The 25,970-nt window shown below is 41.9% G+C and overlaps 1 protein-coding gene and 1 long non-coding RNA gene across 4 annotated transcripts in view; one reads left to right on the top strand and one right to left on the bottom strand.

Annotated features, from left to right (window-relative positions):
• NSMCE2 (NSE2 (MMS21) homolog, SMC5-SMC6 complex SUMO ligase) overlaps positions 1-25,970 on the bottom strand; it is a 216,537-nt gene that overhangs the window by 105,583 nt on the left and 84,984 nt on the right. The window contains exon 5 of one of the 2 annotated variants that reach the window (XM_042923803.1): positions 2,842-2,925. The exons of the other annotated variant lie outside the window; for it this stretch is intronic. Within the exon in view, the coding sequence (XP_042779737.1) occupies positions 2,842-2,925 (84 nt within the window). The remainder of the gene's footprint in view (positions 1-2,841; positions 2,926-25,970) is intronic. 2 annotated transcript variants of the gene reach the window in all.
• LOC122210874 lies at positions 21,323-24,805 on the top strand. Of its 2 annotated transcripts, none has more exons than XR_006198335.1 (4): positions 21,323-21,794; positions 22,696-22,934; positions 23,357-23,461; positions 23,602-24,805. It is a non-coding gene; the product is annotated as an uncharacterized LOC122210874 (long non-coding RNA). The 2 variants fall into 2 exon arrangements; XR_006198334.1 differs by having other exon boundaries at positions 23,235-23,461.

Genomic DNA, 25,970 nt, shown 5'->3' with positions numbered 1-25,970 from the left:
TGGTAACCTGAGCTTATATATTAAACTTCACACATTCCCCACCACCTTAGCTAAAGGGAATCATGAATTCTCACATCAAAGGGCTCAGGAGTGGCCAGCAAAAAAATAACAACAACAACAACAACAATAAAGAGTGCCTAATACATAGCACAACAAGTATTTGTTGAAGCAATGAATTCAATCAATCGCTAAGTTCTATGGTTTCCAATTCATTTTCTTCCCACTCATCCCCTTCTTTTCATCCATAGTCAGCACTTTAGTTAAAATCACTATTACTGTCTGCTTGGTTTACTGCTGAGTCTGCCAGCCTCCCGTCCTGCTTGTCCCAACCCATTTTCCATGCCACAGTCTCTTATCTTCCTCACAGGTCAGTTCTTATCATCCCTCCACTAAGTCCTTTTAAAATCAAATCTGAATTTCTCAACATGACCCACAAGTCTCTAATGCCCTTGACTTTGTACATAGCATTCCTACTACTTGGGAGAATAACTCCAGTGTCATTGTAAGGAGAACTTCTTGAGGAACCAAAGCTGAATTAAACACCTGTCTGATGTGCTCCCCCAAATAGTCTATATTTGCCCTACAACTGCATCAGTTCTGTGTTGTAATTGTCTGTTTCTTGTCTATCTCGTCAATTACGGTGGAAATTTTGATGGGTGGGCCACTGTCCTTTACACTGTATTTCAGTGCCCTGCATGGTTCCCGGCAGAGAGCAGGCATTTGATGGGCATCTGGTGAATGAATACATTTTCATATACCACAAGTGACCATGCAAGCAGACAACTTTGGAATTCTATCATTGGCAGAGGGGTTCTGAATCAGTGGAGATCCGTAAACAGGCAGTAACAGTGCATGAACATCACAGAATTGTACCCAACATTTTATGTGTATATACATTTGTTGAGGGTAATTTTTAGACTGTCTAAACAGTCAATAATCCTAAAAATTTAAGAAATGCTTGATTAGAAAGGACTCTTCTGAAGTGTATTACAAACTAGCAAAACCAAAATGTAGATACATACATACAACACACATATACACACAGGGATTGCCCTGACGCTACCCAGCCTTAAGGTAAACCTTTTACTGAAAAGAGACAAGGTCAGAGAGTCGAGGGCTGCAATCCCTGAAGAAAAACAGATGCCACCGAAGAACTGAGGCAGAACAGAGAGAAAAAAGGAACTTCTGTCTCCGTGACAATTTTACACAGGGTCCTCATGCAGTCAGTGTGTGAAAGGGTGGTTTCCATGCAAAGGGTATCAAAGTCTGAAGAGATCTGTATAATTTTGAAAATTGGAAACTTCAGCTTGCCATAATGCTGCTCAACTTCAGGGAAGTTGGTCTTTTCAGTTCTGGCCAGTGACTTCCCTATCTAGACTCTGACCTTCAACAAAAGGCAAGAGAAAAGGAAGAGGAAGGCAGTGGGCTAGGCTTATGACAAGGGAGGTGCAGGAAGAGGGGGGAGGTCAAACCCTCATCACATCTCAGGTGACCCTCTTTCCCTGGCTCACTCTACTCCTCCACTCATAGTACAGTTTACGTACTTCCCGAATTGCAGGAATCTTGACAACGTATCAGGCACTTTGGTCAAATGATAAAATGTACGTAAGTTCTGAAAAACACAGGCAGTTTTGAAAGTTCTAGGGTTTCCTTTTTTCTTAATAAATGCTGACCATGTGCATCCTCCCCCGAATTAATTAAACATTTAATAAAGAAAGGGAATATGATCTTTCTTTTTTTCGTTAAGTTTTCATATCAGCATACTGCCTGGTTTGCTTTAGAAAATGTTAACTTCGGTCTGAGATGTTACTAATCCACAAAGGTAGGACAGGTAGTTCAGAGTGGTGACAGGCTTGATTACTTTGTGTTTCAATGCCAGCTGGCCTAACTTCCATCACTGCAGAGTCCGCAGGGTAGTTACTGATCTTGCATCTAAGATGTCTCTAGGCGTGAAACAAACGTCACTTACAACAGATGGAACTGGACCCTGTCCTCATTAGCAGCATCTTTCATCCAAAGGAAATGAAAGCCCGTTTGGTGAATTGGGTCCAAAGGCCTGGCGAATTCTCTTGACCAGTTAATTAGCATCTAGGTAATCAGGAATGGTCCACCCTACCTGTCTAGCAATTCAGCCCCGGGATCACTTAACAACACACAAGAACAGCTCTCGTGATGCACACAGATGGGAGCCCCATGAATTTACTATACATACTATTAATCCACTAGTGCCTAATTCTGCTGCAGAACTCCAATTGTGTAAATGGACAGAATCGTGAATGCTACAAAAATAGTTTTTAAAAACCAAGTTTGTCAAACATCCCTTTAAGATCCTATATTCAACTATTCTATCTGGACTTTTTGTGAGGTTTTAATCTACTACTCCCAAAAATGTATTACTTTAAATAATAGTGACAAGTGAGGACTGCTCTGGGTAAATTCCTGATGCATTTATGGGGAAACCTGGTGATCAGTTATTCTGGCTGGAAGCCGGGGTGAAAGGGGAAGTAGAGAAGAAAGGGGAAAAGTTATAATTTAGTAAAGTCCCACCCGACAGCGTAATATTTGACGCCATATTCACTTAAAAAAACAAACGTCCAGGACTCGCTTAAGAGTTGTAATGGGTTTTGCCCTGATATCCTTCTTAGCAGGAAATGGCGGGTAACGATTTAGTGAAATCTGGTCTAAGTTCCGTTATATTCATAGATGAGCTGAACATGTCACTGAGAACTGGGCTGTACTGTTTCCGTAGCAGTGTGTGCGACCTGAAACCTTTTCCGATGCTACTGGGACTGTTCTGAGCAAAGAGAGAAAGATGAGAACGGAAGAAAAAAATTCGATAACCTCGTCCATTGCCTGCTCTACTTGCATCCTTATCCTTAATCTTGTCGACCTCATTGTGTCTTCCATCTTCTTTAGGTTTCGCTGCTGCAAGAGAGACCCAGGTTAGGAAGCGTGACTTGAGAATGATGCCAGGATCAATGCTGACAATGAGATGAGAGCCGGAGTGAAGCCAGAAGAGGCCGAGAAGCCAGAACTGGAAATGAGTTGTCAGAGATGCTCATGATGAGGCATCTACAGTATACATTCCACCCCTCCGTACAGGGGTGAAATTTGCCAAACTGAACAAGTAATACTCACCCAGAAGAAAAGGGTCTACTCTCGCTGAGATCATTTAATTTGGTACTAAGTGAGATGTGCACGTGATGAAGATGTTCTTAATACACTACTTCTGGGAGGAATCATTCTTGTGAAGTGTGGAATGGGAAGGAAGCATGAGGCATGGCGACATGGATGCGCATCACCTGGGACATCCAGCAGTCTGCTCCCACAGATGCCCTCAAGGTAGTATTCACCTTGAGGGGCCTCACAGACTCTGACACCCGATCTCATGGACTGGACCCAGGAATGCAGACTCATGCTAACAAAACTCACAAGACACAGATGTATTAAAAAAAAAAAAAAAAGAAGAAGAAGAAGAAGGCGACTTTATTATTTACAGTGAACAGAAGAATCAGGTGTACTGAATGTCCATCAGCCTGATAGTGAATTATCTCCTTGGGAAGGAAAATTTACCGCAGGGAAGCGTGGTGGGCATGGACGCAGAGCAAGTGGAGTTAATTACACAGGATTCCAGCACCAAACGGCATAAGGCTCTGCAGCTCTCTACAAGAGGGTTACCCACCTGCCAGGCAGGCTGGATGCTTGCCTCAGCCTGGCAGGTGCTACTGCTCAGAAGGTGCTTTGCTGGGTATCACCACAATTAAATCGATCAGTTTTCTTTTTCTCTGTTTGAGAGACAGAGAAAATGCTCATCTGATGAAGATTTTATATGTTTGGGTAGTTTTAAGATGTCAATACCCTCAATTAGGGTATAGTCAAATTTTACTGTCCAAGGAGTCTTTATGTCTCTTAAGATCACAATGGCTCTCTTGGCTTTAATCTCTTCGATGTTCATTTCTTCGATGAATTTTCAGAGAGTATTTTCGTTTCCCTGCTTTCTGAGATCAAGAGGGGCACCGCAAGGTGGACTCCACATTTGCCTACAGGTTCCACAAAGTGTCAGTTAAATTCAAATCAACCTGTACTCACTGTGCCAACTTTATGCCCACTGCTGTGCCAGGTACAAAATAACATTCAAAACAGCCTCTAAGGAAATGTTGTATCTACTGGATGCCTACAGCCTTTCTCTCTTTTTAAGATACAAGAAATATAAAGATAAACACAACATTGTCTTGTTCCCTTTAAGTCTTGCAAAGGAACAAGATACGTGTGTTTAAAAAAAAAAGAAAAAGAAGGTGCTGTGCCAAGTGGTATAAAGCATGGCAGAGGGAGGTCCTTTTATATTTATGGGCAGAGACAGAAGCCACATCTTTCTGTAAGTCTGATTAAAAAAAAAAAAACCAAATAACACTGATGATTACTTTAAAAATTTAACAACAGTGAAGCATGAAATAGAAGTTCCTTCCTTTCTACTTCTCCACCCCTGTTCTACCTCTCAAGGTTGCCCCCAGTAGTTCGGTGAATACTCTTCCAGATCTTTTTCTACGTATATGAAACACACACACACACACACACACACACACACACACGCTTCAGCAGCCCCAAACACACATATTTATATACATAAGCATAAATTTATATATTATATCAACATGCAAAATTTATATATTACACATCCCATTTATGTAATATATACACATATGTGAGATTGTAATATATATATTGTTTTATAACTTCTTCTACATTTAATTTTTTGTTGTCAGTTATAACATGTATTTTAAAAAGTACAAAAAATAAATATGCTGTTTAGAAACCAAACTACTCTGGTTGCTCCCACCAAGTCAATAAACAGAAAATTCTCAGTGCCCCAGAAACCCCCTGCATCCACCCCCCCCCCCCATATCATCATGCTGAATCTTATGTTAATCATTTCCTAGCTTTCTGTATAGTCTCACTACCTATGAGGCAGGCAAAGCTCAAATTAGCCTGCATCAAATGCCCTCAGGGCAACAGCAGCTTCTGTTCTCTAAATCTCCATGGATTCTGTTTCTTAGATTTCCTTTGATTTTCAGTCCTTTGCTGCTCTGAGGATGTTTTCTTATACATATTCAATAGTTGGGGTTGTTTTCAGCAAGAGGATTGTTCAAGTAATGTGATGGGCTGTATTTCCAGTAACAGAAATCTGTGTCACTTGTCAACTTCTTTCTGTGTTACAGTTATATGTATAAATGTAGAGTCTTACCTACTAGATCCTGACTCCTTGGGGGTTATGGGAGGCAAACGTTCTTAATCTGCCACGGCACACAACAGTGAAATATGCAGTCAACGCACAAAGAGTAAAGAGCAAAGGAACGGACATGAGAACGAATATGGAATTACACCTGTTCCGGAGGGGTTGCCATTTCCTTGTTTCGAAGGGAGAGGAGATGTGGATGCATAAAACGATCTGACATGAAACAATTTGAGGCAACAAGGCAATGTTTTCAACGAAATCACCTCCACTCACCAACGTGGGAAGTTTTCCAAGATACATTGTCAAGTGAAAAAAGAAAGTTGTAAGATGGTGTCTGTGTATAAGACAGATCTATCTCTATCTCCCACGTGTGTAAACAGGCATGTGTGTGACTGTGTGCCCACACACATTCTTGTTTATGCCCAGAAACAATGGCTGTAAGAGCACGTAGCAGTGGTTACTTCTACGAACTGGGCCTGGGAAGCCAGGAGTTAACCTTTTCATTTTCAAGTATCCTATATAATCTTTTTACATGAAGCAATACATTATTTTTATAGTTAGGGGAGAAACTTTTAAATTACATTCAAGGGGAAACATATCTGATGAGAAAAATCAAGAAGAAAAAACAGACAGGAAGACATAAATTATTGGGGAAGGCTCCTTTAAAAAGGCAGGACCTGCAATGAGTCCCAGGCCCTGGTAGAGTTCACACTGGGAGGACAGAGGTGAGGGAAAAGCAGGGCGACGTGGACAAGAGCTGTGTGTGAGCAGATGTTAGGAAGAGACGAGAACGACACCTGAAGAGGACCCCAAGGAAGCTCACCTAGCTCAGGTTAACTCAGTTTACACCGAGAGGCGTGATGTTTAATCAGACACAACGGCATCAAACAGCATCAAACGGGCAACGTCATCAATATTAAGAGCTTATCACTGGTTTCATGGGAAACAGAAGTCATTACAGGGTACTTGACAAGGCAGTAACAGAATACTAACCTCGTGGAGGACTTCGTGCAGAATGAAATCAAACGTGAAAACTCCCTAGTAATTTGTAAAGTGCTGCATCAGCAATGATAGGTTTTATTACGCAAGAGTTACATTTTGGGGAGATTATCGTGGTATTTTGGCACAGAACGTACCAAACAGGGGCAGAAAAACTCAGGGCCAGGAGACTCCTCAGCAACAGAATACACCTGTAAGAGCTCGTCCAGTTTTCACAACCTGAGACGTGCGCATAACAGCCCTGCCTCTCAGGTTTGTTGAAGATTAAGTGTACATAAAATGGCACGGTCACAATGTATTAGTTCGTTTCTTCTCAACGCTATCAGAGTCCAGATGTATGCCGATAAAAAGAAAAACTGATGCCCTGGCCAAGGGAATGAAAAAGATAAAGCCTGAGACTTTTCTAAATAAATAATCAGTAAGGATCTATTTCTGGGATGCCGGGAATGACCGAGGAAAAGATGATTTCGAGCTATCCAGCAGGGGAGACTGGGGAAATGGTCATGTCCCTGAAAGAAATCTACCCAGATGTGTGATCCACAACATCTCTGGAGTCAGGACACTCCTATAACATGACTTTCACCTCCACTGTCTGGTACTCCCGACCCATAACCCTCCCCACTGGGTTTGGGGCAACCTCCTTATGTTAGTATAAATAGATCGTGAAATATTTTAACATAAAAGTGTACTCATATCTATTTTATTTGGGGAAAAAATGTCCAGGATATATTAAAAACCTCAAGACAATGGAGACATGCAAAAGTCACGGACGACTCATTTATCGCAATGGGCAAAATTTAGCAGTACCTTATGACAAATCAAAATGAGCTCCATGTTTGACTTCAAGGAAGAAAGATTCTAGATAAATAAAATATGTGACAGAATTAAACATCTTTGTTTTAAAATTATTTGTATCATCTGAAGACCTGAATCACAAAATTATGAAACCAGAAAAAGTTCAATAAAAATTAATAAAGTAAGTGATTCTTATTTACTGTGTTTTATGAAACCAAAAAAAGTTCAATAAAAATTAATAAAGTAAGTGATTCTTATTTACTGTGTTTTAAAAATTCCCTGCTTCTAAGGGGACTCTTGACTTCTGAGTTCCATGTTACAACCCTGGGCTGTGGTCTCGAAGTAGAGTTTATTACTGCTTTCCAGTATTCCAGAGGTCTCGGTTGGATACACTTTGTTGCCCAGCTCAAGGTCAAAAGCTCGAGGAATATTATATGACAGAAAATAAAAATTCCAAAAGCTTAAAAGTGCTCCTCTATCATGCTTCAGACTACTTTTCTGTAAGACCACATCGCTGCAGAAGAGGACAGAGTTGGCAATTGTGTAACTAAGCCTCCAGAACTAGTTACAACTCTGGAATGTGATCTGTGTTTTGCAATATACTTGTTCACCATCATATGAAAATCTTGGGAAATAATGTATCTTGTTTACCTGCTAGTTCCTGTCAGAGAATAACTCATTTAAAAGAATGTTAAGACAATTTCTACATACTTGACAAACTAAAGAGGGGGGGAGGAAGAGGGGAGGAGGAAGAAGAGGAGGAGGAGGAGGAGGAGGAGGAGGAGGAGGAGGAGGAGGAGGAGGAGAGGGAGGAGGGGAAAAGAAATCTATTCTTGTTTCATAGTAAGATGGGAAGGGGAGGTAGGAGAGGATGCATACGAAACAAAACTGGCTCTGAGCAGCCGGCTGTTGAAGATGGGGGTGAGAACACAGAAGTCCACCCTCTAACTGTGCCTTCAGAATGAGCCTCCCCGAAATGCACCGCTGTGGCCTGTGTATTCTTTTGAGCTGAAGACAATCAGGGCCCGCAAGAGTCAGGAAGAGCTTCTCACCTCCCGCTGAACTGCCTCTAACAATTTAAGTAGAGGGCTTGGTCCTGGAAGAGAATCACCACCAGAGATAACTACAGAGACCGGGAGCTAGGTGTGGTGAGCTGAGGGGAGCTGGCAAAGCCTGCTGGTTCGAAGTCCTCTCTGTGGTCCACTGGCTCCGGATGGCATGACGAACATTTGTTTACCAAATATCGGCTCTTCCCATCTCCCTGTGAAGTGTCTTCCTTCCCTCTGAAGCGTCAGACTCCTGCCACCTTCTGTTTAGCTCGGGGTGGCATAGAAACCTCAGCTGCCTCTCATGTCTTTGTGGGGCTCCTGGACCTAGGCAATTAGGTTTGTCTTTCTCCTTTTAATCCTTTTAATCTCCTGTTAATCTTAAATCGATTTCATTAATAGACCAGTCTAAAGAACCCAGAAGGGTAGAGGCAAAAATTTTCCTCCCTGTACCTGCTTTGTATGTGGAAAGGCTTCATAATAAAAAGTTTAAAAAAGGCACCCACCCAGTTTTTCAAGACTGTCTCCTAGCTCGGTGTCTACGAAGGACTATCACAGTTTTACGAACAGAACTACAAAAAAATACATCATCCTGAGAACGCTGAGTTAAGATTTCTACAACTCCTGAGGCTTATATGCCCAACGACAAAATTACTGCAGACAATAATCCTGATTATGCTCATAACTCTTCTGTAAAGAAGTTTCACATACATGATCTCAACTGATCTTTAGAATAACACTGTGAGATACGGTGGGTAACATTCCAACTTATGAGAAAGAAATACGAGGCTCAGAGAAATTAAGTGACATTCGTGCATGCATGCATGCATTCCACAAACATTTACTGAACACCTCGTATCTGTCAGGCAGATCTGTCCTGGTATTAGGAATTAAGAGACAAAGAAAACGTGAAAATGTGATTCCGTCTTTCTAGAGGTGCCTGGTCTAGTAGAGGGGAGAGATTTATAGACAGAATTACATGACGATGTGATGCATGGTACAATGCTGTGTTTTTCAAAAACTTTAAACATGATCTGCACTAAGAGATGACATTTTATGTCACAACTCAGTGTATATGAACATAGGTTGAACCGGACAAAAGTTTTATGAAATCACATGATGCACGTGGCATTTTCTAACCTACCCTGTTCAGCATCTTTTATAATAAAATGCTGGTCAAGACCTTTTACAATGATGTCATTATTCACTAGCGGGGTGTGACCTACAGTGCACAGAAGAGCTATGATCAGAGTTCTGAGGTAATAATGCACAAGGAAACGCAAACTCTCTTCCAGGGAATGAGAACGAGCTTTCAAGAGGTTGGTGTCTGAGCACGTATCAATATTAAAGTGGCAGAACTAGAACAAAAGTCTTGAGATGCTTTAATCACTTTGCTTTTGCAGTAACTGCTGTTTTATGCTAGACACATACGAAGCAGCAACCGACTGAATCCAGATAAGCTACAGAAACAAGCTCTTTTCTTGAAGACATGTCAGCGACCATCCATTCACATTTACCAAGTCCTCGCTGCAGCATAGCACTTCCTGTAGCTTGGCTCATCCTGCTTCCTTCCATCTGTAAAACCATTACGAACATTCTGAGACTATCAGGTTTATTTTATGACTAACAGTCCTAAATATCTGTCCTCTCAAAAATTCTCTAGAATCGGGGTGCCGGGGTGGCTCAGTTGGTTGGGCGACTGACTTCGGCTCAGGTCACAATCTCACAGTTTGTGAGTTCGAGCCCCGCGTTGGACTCTGTGCTGACAGCTCGGAGCCTGAAGCCTGCTTCAGATTCTGTGTCTCCCCCTCTCTCTACCCTTCCCCTGCTCACACTCTGTGTCTCTCTGTCTCTCAATAATAAATAAACGTTTAAAGAAATTTAAAAAAAAAGGTGTAAAATCAGATACTCTCATTTTTATTAACTACCGGTCTATACCATGATTTTGTTCAGTGCTTTAATCATCTATCTCAAGAGTCTCAAACTATTTGCTGTCAATGCAGGGCAGCTGTATCTGGTGTGTACAGACACTCAGTGAAGGAAAAAGGTAGCGAGTGAGAGCTGATGGCTCCGGGAGAACGAGTGTCTCCTGCTGCTGCCCTCTGCTGTCTAACAAAGACAGGGGCAAGATCAGGGAGACCCATCAACTTGACTTTGCTTTGCCATTTCTTCCAATAGGAATGTTTCCTTTTTACGTAGGTGTTTTGAGGCTCTATTTGCCCAAGTGAACCAAAGATTCTTTTTGTGAACTTGACCTAGTCTCCTAAGTTCTTTGTGCCTTTTATCCATTAAGCAACAAAGAAAGAAAAGGTGCATTCCCACATCAGCATGTGCAACAAAGAAAGAAAAGGTGCATTCCCACATCAGCATGTGATCAACTTACAATGGTACCTCTATTCACTGCGTATTCAATAAATATTCATCACAGACACTGATATTGATGCTGAATAGAAAATAAACAAAAGGAAGTAAGTGAACTGAGCTTCATGAGATGGAGGAACTACAGCTGTTTTTCATCCCTACTTCCCCAAGGGGGGAGATGCTTTGAATATCAAGGGTAAAAGATTTTGTTGGCTGAAGGTTGAAAAAACAGTATTCTTAATTAAAATCAAACCAAACTGAACCACCCCCAAAACACCAACCAGCATTTGTGCCTTTAATCATAGAATTGTAGGGTCTTAATAAATGGAAAGTATTCTGGGCTATGCTTTATAGGTATTAACTCAGTAACAGAGGACTAGCCAGAAGGAAATGAGAATTCTACTTTTGAGAAAGTTACTGAAAAGCATAAGCCATTTATAAAGACATCCTGATCTTTGGATGAATCTCTTTGTTTAGAAGAGACACTTAGGCTTGATACCTTTGAATATTTTAAGGAAGTCTGAATAGGTCAATGAATTACAGTCTACAAGGTCTTAAAAAAAAGATTTTCATGTTTTAGACTACACAAAAGAGTTATTTCAAGAATACTCACTCTTTAATTTAGAGCACCAGGGATAGCATTTTCAAAAATCTGTAAATATTTAGTTGAGAATCAAATGATAAAATACTAAAACAATCAACTAAAGATTACGTAGCTAAAAATAATATAAAACAGACTCCTGACTTTTTCATCTGTAATTATTCTTTTACAGAAAGTAGAACTAGGGAATAAAAAAAACTGGGCTCTATTTTGAGGATAAAGCTGAATTTCACCTAGAACAGAGGCTTGGTATGATTTTACTTCCTAAAATCTTTACTGCTCACTTCCAACTCTGAATGAAGCATCTCCAAATGACTGTGCTCCTCTAGGTGCCTCAAACTCCGTATGTCCAAAACGAAACTCTAATTTGCTACCTTTTCCTCCTGACAACCTTCCCAAACAACCATTCTTCTTAATTCCAGTGACCTCTAAAATGGATATACACAGGAAAATCTGCTGGAAAGGAGAGTAATATAAAATAGTAGTATTTCTGTCCTGGATACATACTCAAAAGTATTTAACTATCGGGCTACCTGGGTGGCTCAGTCAGTTAAGCTTCCTTCCGACTCTTGATTTCGGCTCAGGTCATGATCTCATGGTTTGTGAGTTCGAGCCCCGCACTGGGCTGTGCATCGACAGTGTGGAGCCTGCTTGGGATTCTCTCTCTTTCTGCCCCTCCCCAGCTCACGCACACACTCTCTCTCCCAAAATAAATAAATAAACTTAAAAAAAAAAGAAAAGAAAGAAAAAGAGTAACCATTAAGGAGTATGTGATTAAAAAAAAAAAAGTTGAGACCACGAACCTAATCCAGACCTCCTCGCTGCCTTGAGACCATCTGTCATCTGTCTTCCCAGTGTGTGAATTCTCCATCCAAATCTCTTCTCCCCGTGTTTGTATTTCCAACAGTACTTAGACCATTGACGCATTTTGCTTGGATTTCTGTGGCAGTTGTCAATCTTGTCTCGCTCCTTGCAATATCTTTTCCCAACTCACCCTTCACTCTGTCACTACGATTATCTTCACTAGTCAGATAATATCACTCATCGAAAAACCAGCAATGCCTACAAACACCTAACATAGTTTTCAGGGCTTTCTATTCTCTTATCTCCACCTAGCAAAGTAGTGTGCAAAAAAAAAAAAAAAAAAAGCATGAATCTCAGGACTACATTTGAGTTTTGGTCCTGCCTTCTACAAGCTTTGTGAGTTTGGGGGAAATCACTTAGGTTTGCTGAGCTTTTATTTCCATCTTTGAGTAGTGCTAAAAATAGCTCACAAAACTGTCATGTAAATCAAATGAGATTATATATGGGCAGGAACTTATTAGCAGAGAGCCAGGCACACACTAACTGAGCACCGACTGTCTGACCCCCTACGAGCTCTGGGTTCATTAGCTGCTACTGCCCTCTGCCTCATTTTCATTACTCTTGCCCCCATGGTCCTGGCACGCGACACACCAGTCCCTCTGGAACATTTGCTTTCTCCAACATGCCATGCACTCCCAGCCGCCGGTGGGTCGGATTATACTATACTCACAGCCTCACATGCCCTTTGCCGCTTTCTCCAAGCGAAATTCTACCCAAGCCTCAAGGCCCAGCTCAGATGTCAACTCTTCCAGGAAGTCTTCCCTTTATTCCACCGATCAGAATTAACCACTTTTCCTTTGTGTTCTCCCTGCACACTGCTTGCAGCTTTACTTTAGTATTTATTTCGCTGATTCATACTAAACCATTATAATTACATTAAAAGCAAAATTACATTTACATATATGTTACCTGCATAAATTGTAAGCTTCTTGAAGACAGAAAGTATGCTTTTCTTCTTTTTATTCTCAGCAATTAACACCTTGTACAGGAACGATTTCATAAATGTCTGCTGACTGAATAAATAGATGTATCAAAGCATTTGCAAAAGGAGTAAATTTTTACCAGAACAAAACACCAACCACTTGGCCCAACTTTTGAAGTAATTTTTAAAAAACAACTTCTCCCTGAAAAATACACCATTCTTTAATCTTTACAATACATAAAATGTAAAATAACAAAGAGGTGACCTAAAAATGGTGCATTTTGATAGTGCGGACTCAATGCAAAAAACATTATTTTTAAACTACCAAGCTGACTTTACAAAATGATAATATCCATTATTATCCACTGACTACCAGTGAATATATCAGAGGACAGTGCTTCAATGAGGAAAATCCTGGTGCATTAATAAAATGGAATATTAGGCATCATTTTAAAATCATGTTTTCAAGTATTTAATCAGCTCACATTATAATGAGTGAAATAATCAGGACACAAGGCTGATCTCAATTTTGCAAGCGTGTATTTTATAGGAAAAAAGACTAAGGAAATACAGAAGATGTTAGTATGTGGCAATCTCTAAGTGGTGGGATTATAGGTGATCTTTATTTTTTGACCCTTATATTACCTGAATTTTCTACAACATACACGATTGTAGCAAAGTAATTTTGAAAAGACTGAATATAAAGAAATTCTAATTAATGCTGAATCAGATTTTCAAATACATAGGAGTCTTACTGGCCCAATAAGAGACCTCCTGATTTTTAGTATTAATCTCAATTATGCAGGCATAATTAAAAACCAAAAGCTAATGCCAGAGCTTAGAAAAAGAGACTAATAAAAGTCTTCCTCGATTGCACACAGAAAGAGTAAGTGAGCACTGGACTAGCCAGCTGGTAGGCAGCAAAGCCCCAACTCTGGACGGGGAAAGACTCAGCTGGCGTTTCAGCTCGGCCACTTGTCAGCTGTGTGACTTGCTGTCTCTGAGCCGTGGTCACCCCACCCACAAATCAGGGGGTACCTCCCCCCACCTTCTCCCTGTTACCCAGGTGCAGACACCATTTACGAAATCTCTACTACGATGCCTAGAACACGGCAGGTGCTCCTCTGCCTCGTGTCCCGTGGATCTGGGGACTGTCCACCTGACTGAAGATGGAGGAGAAGGAGTACAGGGGGGCTCACTCTCACTTAAAGAGAACGCAAGGGGCCTGGGTGGCTCAGTCGGTCAAGTGTCCGACTTTGGCTCGGGTCGTGATCTCACGGTCCGTGAGGTCGAGTCCCGCATCGGGCTCTGTGCTGACAGCTTGGGCCCTGGAGCCTGCTTTGGATTCTGTGTCTCCCCCCAGCCTCTGAAAAATAAATAAATATTAACAACAACAACAACAAAAACTAAAGAGACTAGAAGGTCTGGCTAAGCTTGCTGGGCAGCAAAGGCTGATTCTGAAGCAGGTGCTGAGTGGCCACCAGCACTTCAGACTGAAGCAGCCATCCCGCTGGCAGATACCTCTGTGAGGGGGACGGGTCCACAACGAAGCTGCTGAGGGTGGGGATTAAGAAGGACACAGAAAGATGGCGGGGGGGGGGGGGGGGGGAGGGGGGAGAGCAAGTTCTAAAAGGCAGTGCCGTCTAAAGGGCACAGAGAAGAGGAAGCCGAGGGAGAAAGCAGAAACAACCAGGCTGTCAAACAGGGAGGAGTAAGGGGGAGAGGGAAAGTTGTCTCTTCCTCTTCTTTATCTTGCCCACAAATATTCTCTCCCGACCCCAACAGCTGCATCTCCAAAACGACATCTGTATTCTCAGGAGTGACCCCCACTCCCTCTGACAGGTGGCATGGCTTCCTCCGGAGTCAGGAAGTGAAAATCTCGGGAAACACTCACGTAGCGTAGCGTGGCCGGCAAAGCCCAAGCTGGCATCCCAAGCCCTCAAGGCGCCGAGGTGTCGAGGATGCCATCTAGAACCGATCCCGGCTACAGACGGGAGGGGGCACAGTGCCAGGAAAGTGGCCGTCCACCCGTCTCCTTTCTGTTCCTGAGCATCCCATGTCCTCCCTTGCACTTCAACTACAAAGGACGCACTGTCTTCAATTACAGGCGACCCACGCGAACGCCCCGTGATTAGAGTTCACTATCTGATAACTGTACGGTCACCTTCCCTTTCCGGTGAATTTATAAAGTGTTATTTTAGAATGTCAGGATGAGACAAGTTGAAAAGAAAGCTCACACAAAGACTGGGGCGCAAGAAATATTTAGTCAGAAGCCGCCATGCCCTCAGGGAACAAATGCATCTCTTTCCACAGCGCCATCATCTTGACCACTCACGTTAGTTTAATATGCAGAGAAAAAAGCCCGGGACAAAATGTTTGATTCTGGGTTTCTTGAAGAAAACTGTATGTGCTTTTTTTTTTTTTTTTTTTTTTTAACAATATAAAGTGTGTACTGAATCAAAAGCGTAAATTATTGCTAAGTGTTACATATGTGGGTGCTAAGTGAGGGCAACTTCGGTGACTTCCATTAAGCTGTAACAAGCCTATTAAAAATCCAGCTTTTGGAAATCATTACTGGAAAATAAAAAATAAAAAAAAAAAAGAAAAAAGAACCGCGGATACTATACCTGGAAATGCATTTATACCCACCAAGCCGAATCATAATTTGCCTACAATGGACCAAAGCTGGGCTGCATGAGGTGAAAACCACAGGGTCCTTGCAGACAACTCTGTTCAGCAAATAAGGACAGTGGGCCATGTTAAGAGAAAACCCTTTCTTATAAAATAGGCCAAGACATTAAAAAATACCCTACCAAAGAAAACAAATGTCCCCCAAAGCACTGAAACTAACACAAAATGCCAGGGGGCCTCCCTGGAGAGAAGCTTCTTTGCTCCCTGTCCCTGGACGCCCTGCTTCTCAGGAGGTGCTTCACCTACAGGACGCGGGCGCAGGGCCAGCTGATGGTTTTCACTTCTTCCACTTCAGCTGCAGCCATCGGGAACGTGGACAGAGCCAAGGAAGAAACAAGAGCTGCAGGGTCTGAATAACTGTTTGGTAGTGGTGACTATAAAAAAAAAAAATCATTGGGCTGGAGGTGAATGGAGTTGACAGGACAGAAAGAGGTTGTCAGAGAACTTAGTTAGAAGAGCCACGACACGAGGGAAGGAACACGGCCTTCGGACGATGGAAAACTTTACTTGGAGCTGAGCTGTTTCCAGGCACTGCTCTCTGAATGGCAGAACCCCGCACTGGTTTAAGAGTTGATTTTAGTCTCTGAGGTCATGTGAAAGAACACTGAGTCCTCAGACTCAGCTCATTTCAGGGACTGGCACATATAGCCTAAGAAAGATATGCTGGGTACGTGGTAAATCGCTCTCAGAATTAGCCTACTTATGAAGGCACTTTGTTTTAGCAACACAGATTTTAGCAAAAGTACTCCGAAATCATCACTCATTTTTTTAAAAAAAATCTAATACTCCACAAAAGAGATCCCGTTATTCCTGGTGTACTGACCCCCCACTTTCTCCTACTTATTCTAAGTGTCCTTTCTTTTTCCTCAGCAAAGCCAATCAACAAGAGGCAGTTTATGCAATGGTTAAAGGCATGGACTCTGCAGCCAGATTTCCTGGGTATGAATCATGAATATGAAGTTGGGCCAACTGCTCAGCTCTCTGAGTCTCAACACCTTCCTTTGTAAAATGGGAATGATACCACCATCTCCACCTCACAGCACCCTGAGCACAGCTGGTACACAGTAAGTGCTCATACAATGTCAACAGTTGCTATTGGCTGAAAAAAAAAAAGTTACTACCACAAGGTCATGACATCTTTGTACCTAGACTTTAAAAAAAAAAAAAAAAAAGCAGATGATGAGTGTATTTAATAATTTGCCTAACTGCCTCTCCAAGTGAAGACTGCACTTCTTGAAGGCTTATTAATTTTTTTTTATCTCAAATATCTCACACATTTCTGGCGTATAAGAGCTCAATAAACGTTTGAGTACAGAAATGAAGGAAAGGAACGGAACAAAACTTGGCTGACTAAATATGGTGAGCAGTTGTACTACTGGTCATATAAGTACATTCATATTCAGTGAGCTTTTATTGAATACCTACTGTGTGCTGGGCCCCGCACGAAGACTTTAGGTTATCTTCGTACATTTCTATGGACGAGACCCACCTACACAACTGTAATAAACACAGAGTGGCTACTGGGCTATGCTGAGATTTATCTGGATTAGCCCTTTCAGCTTACAACCTGAGAAGCGTTGGTTAACTAGACCTTGAGTTAATTTTCCAGCCACACAAATAACTCGTTTATATACCTCCCAAACGCAGCAGCAGAGGGTCAGTGTGACCACGACACCGGAGAATGCTACGGCACGACCTGGCAGCCTTCGCACCTTAACCTAGATCCTCTAGATCTAAGTAAGGCAGGATGATGGAATCCCTTTGGGATACAAAAAGCACCTTGGTGATATTTTTAGCACCCACAGGGTCCAAGCCAGAAAGCCCGGCTTTAAAGGTTCTCTTTAACCACAGAATAAGGAACTACATTTCACATTCAAGGTTTGGCAGCAACCCAGTTTTCAAATGTTAGGTTTTCATGAAATCACCATATGTCATAGGGAAAATTCATATTGATCTCAGCTCTTTTACTCTTTCCTTTATCGGGAAGAAAATTCTAAGGCGATGTAAATGGGTAAGTGAATTTCAGTCTTCTGAAAGGGCTTTTCGGGTGTGGCTGAGATAGCTAACTTTGAAAACTTAGCAACACAGGATACATTATGAGTAAGTTCTTTACTTTTTTTTTTTTAAATAATGATGCTAACTCACCAGATCCTTCTGAAAGAGTCCTTTTATTAATTTCAATGAAGTCAAGTAGAGAACAAGTTGTAATATGAAACACAATTTATGCAACTATGTTGAAATTCTCTGCCAGAGTTGCATCTCCCAGTGTAAGAATTTTATGGTAAAACAGTTTCAAAATAATATCAAGCATTAGGTTAGGCTCATTTTGGTTTTAGGCTATCATAGGAAAACTCTCTTTATAAATCATTGAAATCCTAAGGCAAAATGATAGTGCCTTTAAATAGAAAAAAAAAAAAAAACAAAACAAACAAAAAACAACCCATGTTCCCACAGATTATAATAAAAGAGTTGAAACTAAGCCTCAGTTGAAATTATACTGTTAGGCAACTCCAAAAACTAAACACAAAAACATGTTAAAATAAAAGATTGCAACACCATGGGAAAATCAATCTCATATATATAGTTTTAGATTCTCAGCCATCCTGACCCCAGCTCAGATGAGACCAACTGACGATCCTTAATAGTTTTCCTACAGTTGGCCAACAAGCTGTTCACTCCCTCCTCAGCCACACAGTTACTCGGGGGAAGGCATGCGATACGTGTATTTAAAGGGCCAATAGAAATCCCGTGGGTGGGTTTGGTCTGCCTTTCAAAACCAATGAACTTCCCATTATATAATCTCTAATAACAAGAGAGAACTTTACAGGTCATACACCCAGCTTAACTACAAGGCAGGCTATGTTACATGCCTCACCACATTAAAAAAAAGAAGAAAAAGAAGAAGAAGAAAGAGGAGGAGGAGGAAAGGGGGGAGGAGGAGGAGGAGGAGGAGGAGGAGGGGGAGGAGGAGGAGGAGGAGGGGGAGGAGGAGGAGGAGGAGGGGGAGGAGGAGGAGGAGGAGGGGGAGGAGGGGGAGGAGGAGGAGGAGGGGGAGGAGGAGGAGGAGGAGGGGGAGGAGGAGGAGGAGGAGAAAAGAAGCTTTCAGGATGGCACATTTTCATCTCATCAGCTAATGTCAGAAAATTAATGACTCCTACTTGGTAGTACTACTAAGCTCGTTTTTTATAATGATTTTCAGGAAGTATGATGTTTTTGATCAGAAAAGCCCAAGCATCTAAAACAAAACCTCCATGACATTTTATTAATTCTTTAAAAGATAAAGTAAGTCTTTTAACCACAGGAGAATTCTGAGAATCTAGCTTTTCCAGAAAGCCCAAGAAAAATACTTCAGTTTCACCATTCTCAAATTCATTTGACTTTGAAACAAAATAAACATATTACTCTATTTAATATCGTTGCACAAGCGAATTCACAAGAATGAAATCTGTTCAGAGTTCCTAGAAAAAATGTAGCAATACAGGCTGCCAACTTGTTCAATGTCAAGCTCTAGGCAATATAGCAGCACTAGCAGTAAATGACTCAGAGTGAGTCACGCTTAAGCTATTTTTGCTTTTAAAGTACTGCCAGGCACTGTGTTAATATTCAACCCAGAGTAAATTTAGCCCAACAAGAAAACAAGTGTTTCCATGGCTGCTTCTTCACAGTGTTTATGGTATATATGCAGCCATTAGGCACAGGAATCCAGCCAGATAAATTAAGGAGAAATGCTCATCTTTCATTTACATCCAGGCTTCGGAACACTGGAAACACTAAATGCAACTCAGGCTATTCTTCCATCTGCTTCTATCTGCTCTTCCAGAGACCAAACAGCCAATATGTAGAGAGTACAGCATTAATCATTCATATAAAAGTCTGTGTCATTAAAGTACCTTCAGTGGATTGTTGTTCATGGATTTCATTTGGCTCTGTATTAGGAGGCATAACCGGTCACATGTCTCTGATAGTACAGCCACAGGAGAAAACAACACTTACAAAGTATCTAGCAGAAACAGTAGAAAACGTGGTCTACGGATGTCAACTGGAATCATTATATGGTATCATGTACAGTGAATGATCAGAGTCTGGTAACGTAGTAATGTGAACACTCAGAAGGTGTGCAAAAAACTTTGTGGGAGATGAATGGCTAGCATCTGATCTGAAACTATCTCAATTTTTCAGAACATGCTAATTTCTATTACAAATGCACATGGAGTTAAACTTGAGTAGCACAATGAATTAGAAATAGATGCTAGGATGGGGCACCTGGGTGGCTCAGTCGGTTAAGCGTCCGACTTCGGCTCAGGTCATGATCTCGTGGTCCGTGAATTCGAGCCCCGCATCGGGCTCTGTGCTGACAGCTTGGAGCCTGGAGCCTGCTTTGGATTCTGTGTCTCCCTCTCTCTCTGTTCCTCCCCTGCTCGCACTCTCTCTCTCCTTCTCTCAAAAATAAAGATTAAAAAAAATTAAAAAAAAGAAATAGATGCTAGGACTTTTCCCTAATGAAACACACCTGTCTGTTTATAGCTGTTAGACTCCTTGGCATTACCGACAGACTCTATGCTACAGTTCGACAGAGTGGTGAGGTATTTGGCTCAGTAAAAAATATGAAAGCTAGCCATCTCAGCACCGGTTTTCGAAGTAAGATACATGCATGCACTGTGGTATGCAAAATCTTAGAATTTCTATTTAAAACTAACTTTTATCTAAAAAATGGAAAAAAAAAATATTAGGTTCCGCTAATAATGTACAGACTGTATGCAGAACATGTATAAATATACAAAATATCAGGAAGCGGACGCTCCCTCTGATAGGGGAGGTCAATGAAAAATGCACAGAGACCCCTGCTTTAAGGAACACAGCCTCCTGAGGAAGGAGCCTTCTCTTCCCTTCATGTTCTATTCCGGTATAGTTTTTTACGTGTACATGGTCACTGGCATAAAGGAAGTACAGGGGAAAAGGCTAGGTCAGCAAGCAACTGGAGAAGACAGAGAAATGGGAATGTGAGCAAGCCAAGTCCAGAAGACAGCCGCACAAAGTACCTTGGTGCAGCTGTAATGACAGGACAGAGCAGACAGTCACACAGCCTCATCACGCTCTTATCAAGACACCGAGAACCACAAAGACTCTCTGAAAATGATCACGGAGGTTCAAAAGCTATTTTCAGTGAAGAGCTGGGAAAGCCTAGCACAAGTGTAGTCACATAACAGACATCTTTCAAAACAAAACAAGTGTTTCTTGGAGAACAAGTGCAAAAAGGGTTCCTTGGTGCAAAAGGTGGAAGCTCTTACGATAGTCTCTAACTTGCCTGAATGGCAGCTTGAATTCCCACGGAAAGTATCTAGTGCAGGGGTCGGCATATAATAGGTGCTTAATAAAGCTTTGCAGAACAAACAGATGGAATACAAAACTGCATACCCACAAACATCGAACTTAAAACCCACGCGGTGTAAAGCTCTGTATCTGTTACCTAGATGTTTATTGCATAGGTAACTTTTCGAATCTAAAAGCCCAGGGGACCACAACTTATCAGAATTTTCTGCCTCCTGAGTCCCTGGATCTCTGGTTTAATTAACTCTAATAGCTCTGGGATCCTACTCATCTTTACCCGAAAGCTTACCTGAGTGCAATATAAACAAGTAGTGAAATGTCCACAGAAGGAATATAGTAAAATCTGAGCAGAAGCAAAGACGGCGGGGGATGAATAGTTGAAGCTTGAGATTTTCAGGGCAGCGAAACTATTCTATGTGTTGTAATAGTGATTGCATGACATCACGCACTGGTCAAAAACCCACAGGCCATCTGATCCAGTAATTCCAATTCTGGGCATAAAAAAATTGAAAGCAGCGACTCAAGCAGGTATGTTTATACCAATCTTCATTAGCAGCATTATAGCCATGAAGCAGAAACAACCCAAGTGTCTACTGACAGATGAATGGATAAACAGAATGTGGTTGATGCGTACAATGGAATGTTATTCAGCCTTAAAAAGGAACGAAATTCTGATACACCCTACAACACGGGTGAACCTCGAAGACACTGCTGTCCTAAGTGAAATAAGCCAGACATACTTATATGAACGAGGTACATAAAAGAGTCAAATACACAGAGACAGCTGAACGGTGGTTACCAGGGGTGATGCACAGTTACGGTTCCATGGGTACAGAGTTTTGGCGCAGGATCGTGAAAAAGTGCTAGAGCCAGAGACGCATGGTGGTGATGACTGCATAACAATGTGAATGTAGTAAACACCGCTGAACCGAACGTGGAAAAACAGTCGAAATGGTAAGTAAATGTTAGAAATATTTTACCATCAAAATCCCGTCACAGAACCGTGTAATACAGTGACCTCTAATGTAAATGATGGACTTTAGTTAATACTACTGTATTAATATTGGCTCCTCAATTATAACAAATACACCACACTAATCTGTAAGATGCTAAAAATAGGGAAATGGGGAGGAGGGGAAAGCGTATCAAAAATCTCTCTACTATCTGCTCGATTTTTCCGTAAACCTAAAACTGCTCTAAAAAAGAAAGTGTGTTAAATAAACAAGAAAGAGCTAACCAAAGGAGGCTTTTCTGTAGCAAAGTCCTTTTTTTTTTTTTTTTTCCCCCACCTAGTGCCCTCTACTGTCTCCCCAGAGACCTTCTTCCTCATCTGGGACCCAGAGCCTCCACCGCTTAGCCTCCTTGCCTATTCTGATCTCATCTCATACTCGTGCGTGTGCACATTAGTCCCAGAGGCCTGGACTCTGCATTCTCTTGCCCCACGGCCAAGGATGCTATTACTATTCCCCAGTCTGTCTAACTCACTACGACCTATGACTTGTCTTGACCTCACTGTCTGTGTATATTCTGGCTGCAAGTGGCCAGCCTACTACTGACCCTTGGTACTCTAAACCTTGATACAGTTCCCTAATTCTGTCTACTAAGCCAGTGTTTACCTTACTGTAAGGCCCAACCCATCCCAATGGTAATTAAATCTGAGGAGTGCTGGGGGGAAGGATACTGGTATGAAATGGTACTAACATTCAAAAACATTTCTTAAAACAGAAATAAGAGTTCTTTTTTTCCCCCTTTTTTTAAGAGTTCTTTATTCGATGTGAAATGCTTCTCTACAAAGCTCTGAGGGGCAGGACTTTAGCTTACCTTCCAATCTCCTGCATTAATTCTATGTTCACAGGGTGGCCTAAACATAAAGTGAGAACTACAAACTTGACTGCCTACCAGGGAAAGACACTGAAAGTGAACCAGCAGAGGACAAACACGAATGGTCAGAGCAGTGACTCAATGAGAAGCACAATTCTTACCTAAATGCATTTTAAAAACAACAAATCTCAACACTATGCGAGCCAAAGAAAACTTACATCTCAGGCTAATGTGGCCTACAGACTTCCAGACCTCTGTGTGCTTTGCCAAATGGTGCGGGGCGGAGAGGGGGTGGAGAGGGGGAGGGGGAGAGAGGGAGAGGGAGAGGGAGAGGGAGAGGGAGAGGGAGAGGGAGAGGGAGAGGGAGAGGGAGAGGGAGAGGGAGAGGGAGAGGGAGAGGGAGAGGGAGAGGGAGAAAGAAACAAGAAAGGGGAAGTATGAGTGCCTTATGTAGACTCTACTATTTAGGACAATAAATTTGAGCTGAATCACTCAATAAAAATGTTTATTTATTAAAAGACCAGAGACAAGCTTAGGCCTATGAAAGATATGGGCATTCAAATCACATTTCAGAACAGCTAACCCTCTGGCCAAGTGAGAACACAATTAATAACATGACTGGTCTCATGCACACTGTTGAGACGCAGACAGCCCCGTGAAAGGACATTCTTCTATGGGCTTCATTTTACTTCCAGTCTCCTCGAAGGGAAAATCGTGTGGCAGAGAATAAAAGCTTAAAAAGAAAAAAAAAAGCACAAATCTCCAAGATTCCTTTCTCATAAAGGGGCATACTCGTACAAGTAAGTAAGTTCTTCTCTTCCCTATTCTCGTTTTCTACAAGAGAACTTAACTATGACCAGCTATTATTTATGACTAAATGCAATTTTTGGATTAGAAATATTGTTACACATTGATCCTAAGATTAATTTTTTTTTAACAGATTACATGAGGTAAATGGAACAAAGCCTCTGCATGCCTACCTTGCGCATCTGACTTAGCAGATGAATCAGGACAAGGCACACGGGGTACAGGCCTTGGAGGTCAGAAAACAGGCCAGCATTTCATCAAGCCTTGCCTCCTCAGCCAGGTGTTTTGTGCAGCACATAATATACAACTGTAACCCAACAGCTAGAAATGCTACTTTAATAAAGGAAGTATTCGGATTCTGTGAATCAGTACTTTCTAGCCTACCGTGTCTCTCTCTTCACCTGATGGACCACCCGAAATTTACAAACTATCTAACATGTCAAAATACTTGAAACTCTCGCAATGACCTTCAGTGGTCACGTATGGAACCTCTGACCTGAATCCTCCCTCCCGTCAAATACTTCAGGCTGGCTAACAACCGCCCTGCCCACCCCGTTCTTCTCACTTTGCTGTCTGGAGAGGTGGTATCGTAGCCTGGTTATGAACTAGGCCTCCCGGCACAGCTCCCACCTGGCTCTCAGTGCCTCAGCTCTGCAGGGACAGTCTGTTAACCCAGCCAAGTCCCCGTACTTCTTCATTACCCCAAAAGGGCATCTTTTGAGAGATTCTTCCTCCCACGTTCTCAGCCAGAGTGGATCCAGAAAGGTTTTATCTAGGCCTTAGTAGGAAACAGACCATAAAATCTTATTGGTACCTTTAAGTGAATTTGTGTTAGCATCTCTAACAAGGTAAAAGTCAAAAGCAAACAGGCTGGGTTTGAGCCCTGAAAATGATTGGTATATAGAGTAACAGATGCTAATAATGTTACTTAAAATATTCAACACAAAGGCAGGAACTAGTGTAAAATATTTAGAAAGCCATAACCCTCTCTTCTTCAAAGTGACATGGATACATTCTGCCCACTTAGGATCATCGATCTATAAACACTCCCAGAGCACTGGGTGTAACTGAGGGGAAACAACACAAAGATGCAGAACAGCATGACTCTATTTGTCACACCCAAACCTGGAAGTGACAGGTACATGCTCATGGGAAAGAACGTCAGAAACAAGAATTCTCCTGAAAGTTAAGAAATACAGAGTCAATGCAAATATCAGATGATCTGATCAGATGATCAGCAAAGCACTGATAGTGCGAGGGAAATACATGGAAATGTTCGAAAGGATAACAAACATTAGAAACAGAATAAGAACAGTTTATCTGGGACACATAAGTGGCAAAGGCCCAAAAGGTGTAATTAAACTTGAAGTGGCCAGTATGTAGTAGACGGGCTCTCCCACACATTGTTGATAGAAATTTAAATGAATATAATCTTCATGGAGGGCAATTTGTCCTCCACAGGACAATCAAAAAATTCACATATGCTTTGACCCAGCAACTTCACCAGCATTTTTCTTACAGATATAGACCTACTTGTGTGGAATTTTGTCTGTGGAGTGTAAGACTATTATTGCAGCAATGTGGGTAATTGTCAATTATCCTCAACATCAGGGAACTGGTTAAAAACTACGAGCTACCGTGTAGCCATTAAGAAGAATAAAGAAGCCCTATTTGTACTGATATGAAAAGAGATCCAAAATATTTAAGTGATAAAAGCCAAGGAGAAGTATGGCCGACACGATACCATCGAGAGACATACACACACACAGAGATAGTTCTACAGGGATACAAAAGGAACAGGCAACAGTACCTGCCTCCAGGGAGGCAAAGACCCTACTTTTCACCACATAGTCTTGTGTACTTAGTAAATTTTATACTATATGCATATATTACCCAATCAAAAAGATAAAAACTTTAGAGAAGGGCAGGGAATATATGTGTGTATTTAATTAAAAAAAATTTTTTTTAATGTTTACCTTTATTTTTGAGACAGAGAGAGACAGAGCATGAGCAGGGGAGAGGCAGAGAGAGAGGGAGACATAGAATCGGAAACAGGCTCCAGGCTCTGAGCTGTCAGCACAGAGCCTGACGCGGGGCTCGAACTTGTCAACTGCGAGATCATGACCTGAGCTGAAGTCAGATGCTCAACTGACAGAGGCACCCAGGCGCCCCTTTAATTTTTTTTAATGTTTACTTATTTCTGAGAGACAGCAAGAGCAGGGGAGGGGAAGAGAGAGAAGGGGAGACACAGAATCTGAAGCAGGCTCCAGGCTCTGAGCTGTCAGCACAGAGTTCGATGCGGGGCTTGAACTCACAAACCGTGAGATCATGACCTGAGTCGAAGTTGGACGCTTAACCGACTGAGTCACCCAGGCGCCTCTGTGTGTGCATATTTATATGGAAGAAGTGCTACAGAAAGGAGCAGGCTATCTTGAGCTGAAGTGGGTAGCAAAGGTTTCCCACAGAAGGCACTCTGAGTGAGATGTGCCCCGAGGAGGGGGG

Source organism: Panthera leo, chromosome F2 (genome assembly GCF_018350215.1).
Source record: "Panthera leo isolate Ple1 chromosome F2, P.leo_Ple1_pat1.1, whole genome shotgun sequence".
In the NCBI taxonomy this organism is placed as follows: domain Eukaryota; kingdom Metazoa; phylum Chordata; class Mammalia; order Carnivora; family Felidae; genus Panthera; species Panthera leo.
The sequence above is the reverse complement of the archived record's forward strand: the minus strand, read 5'-3'. Positions and strand labels throughout refer to the sequence as shown.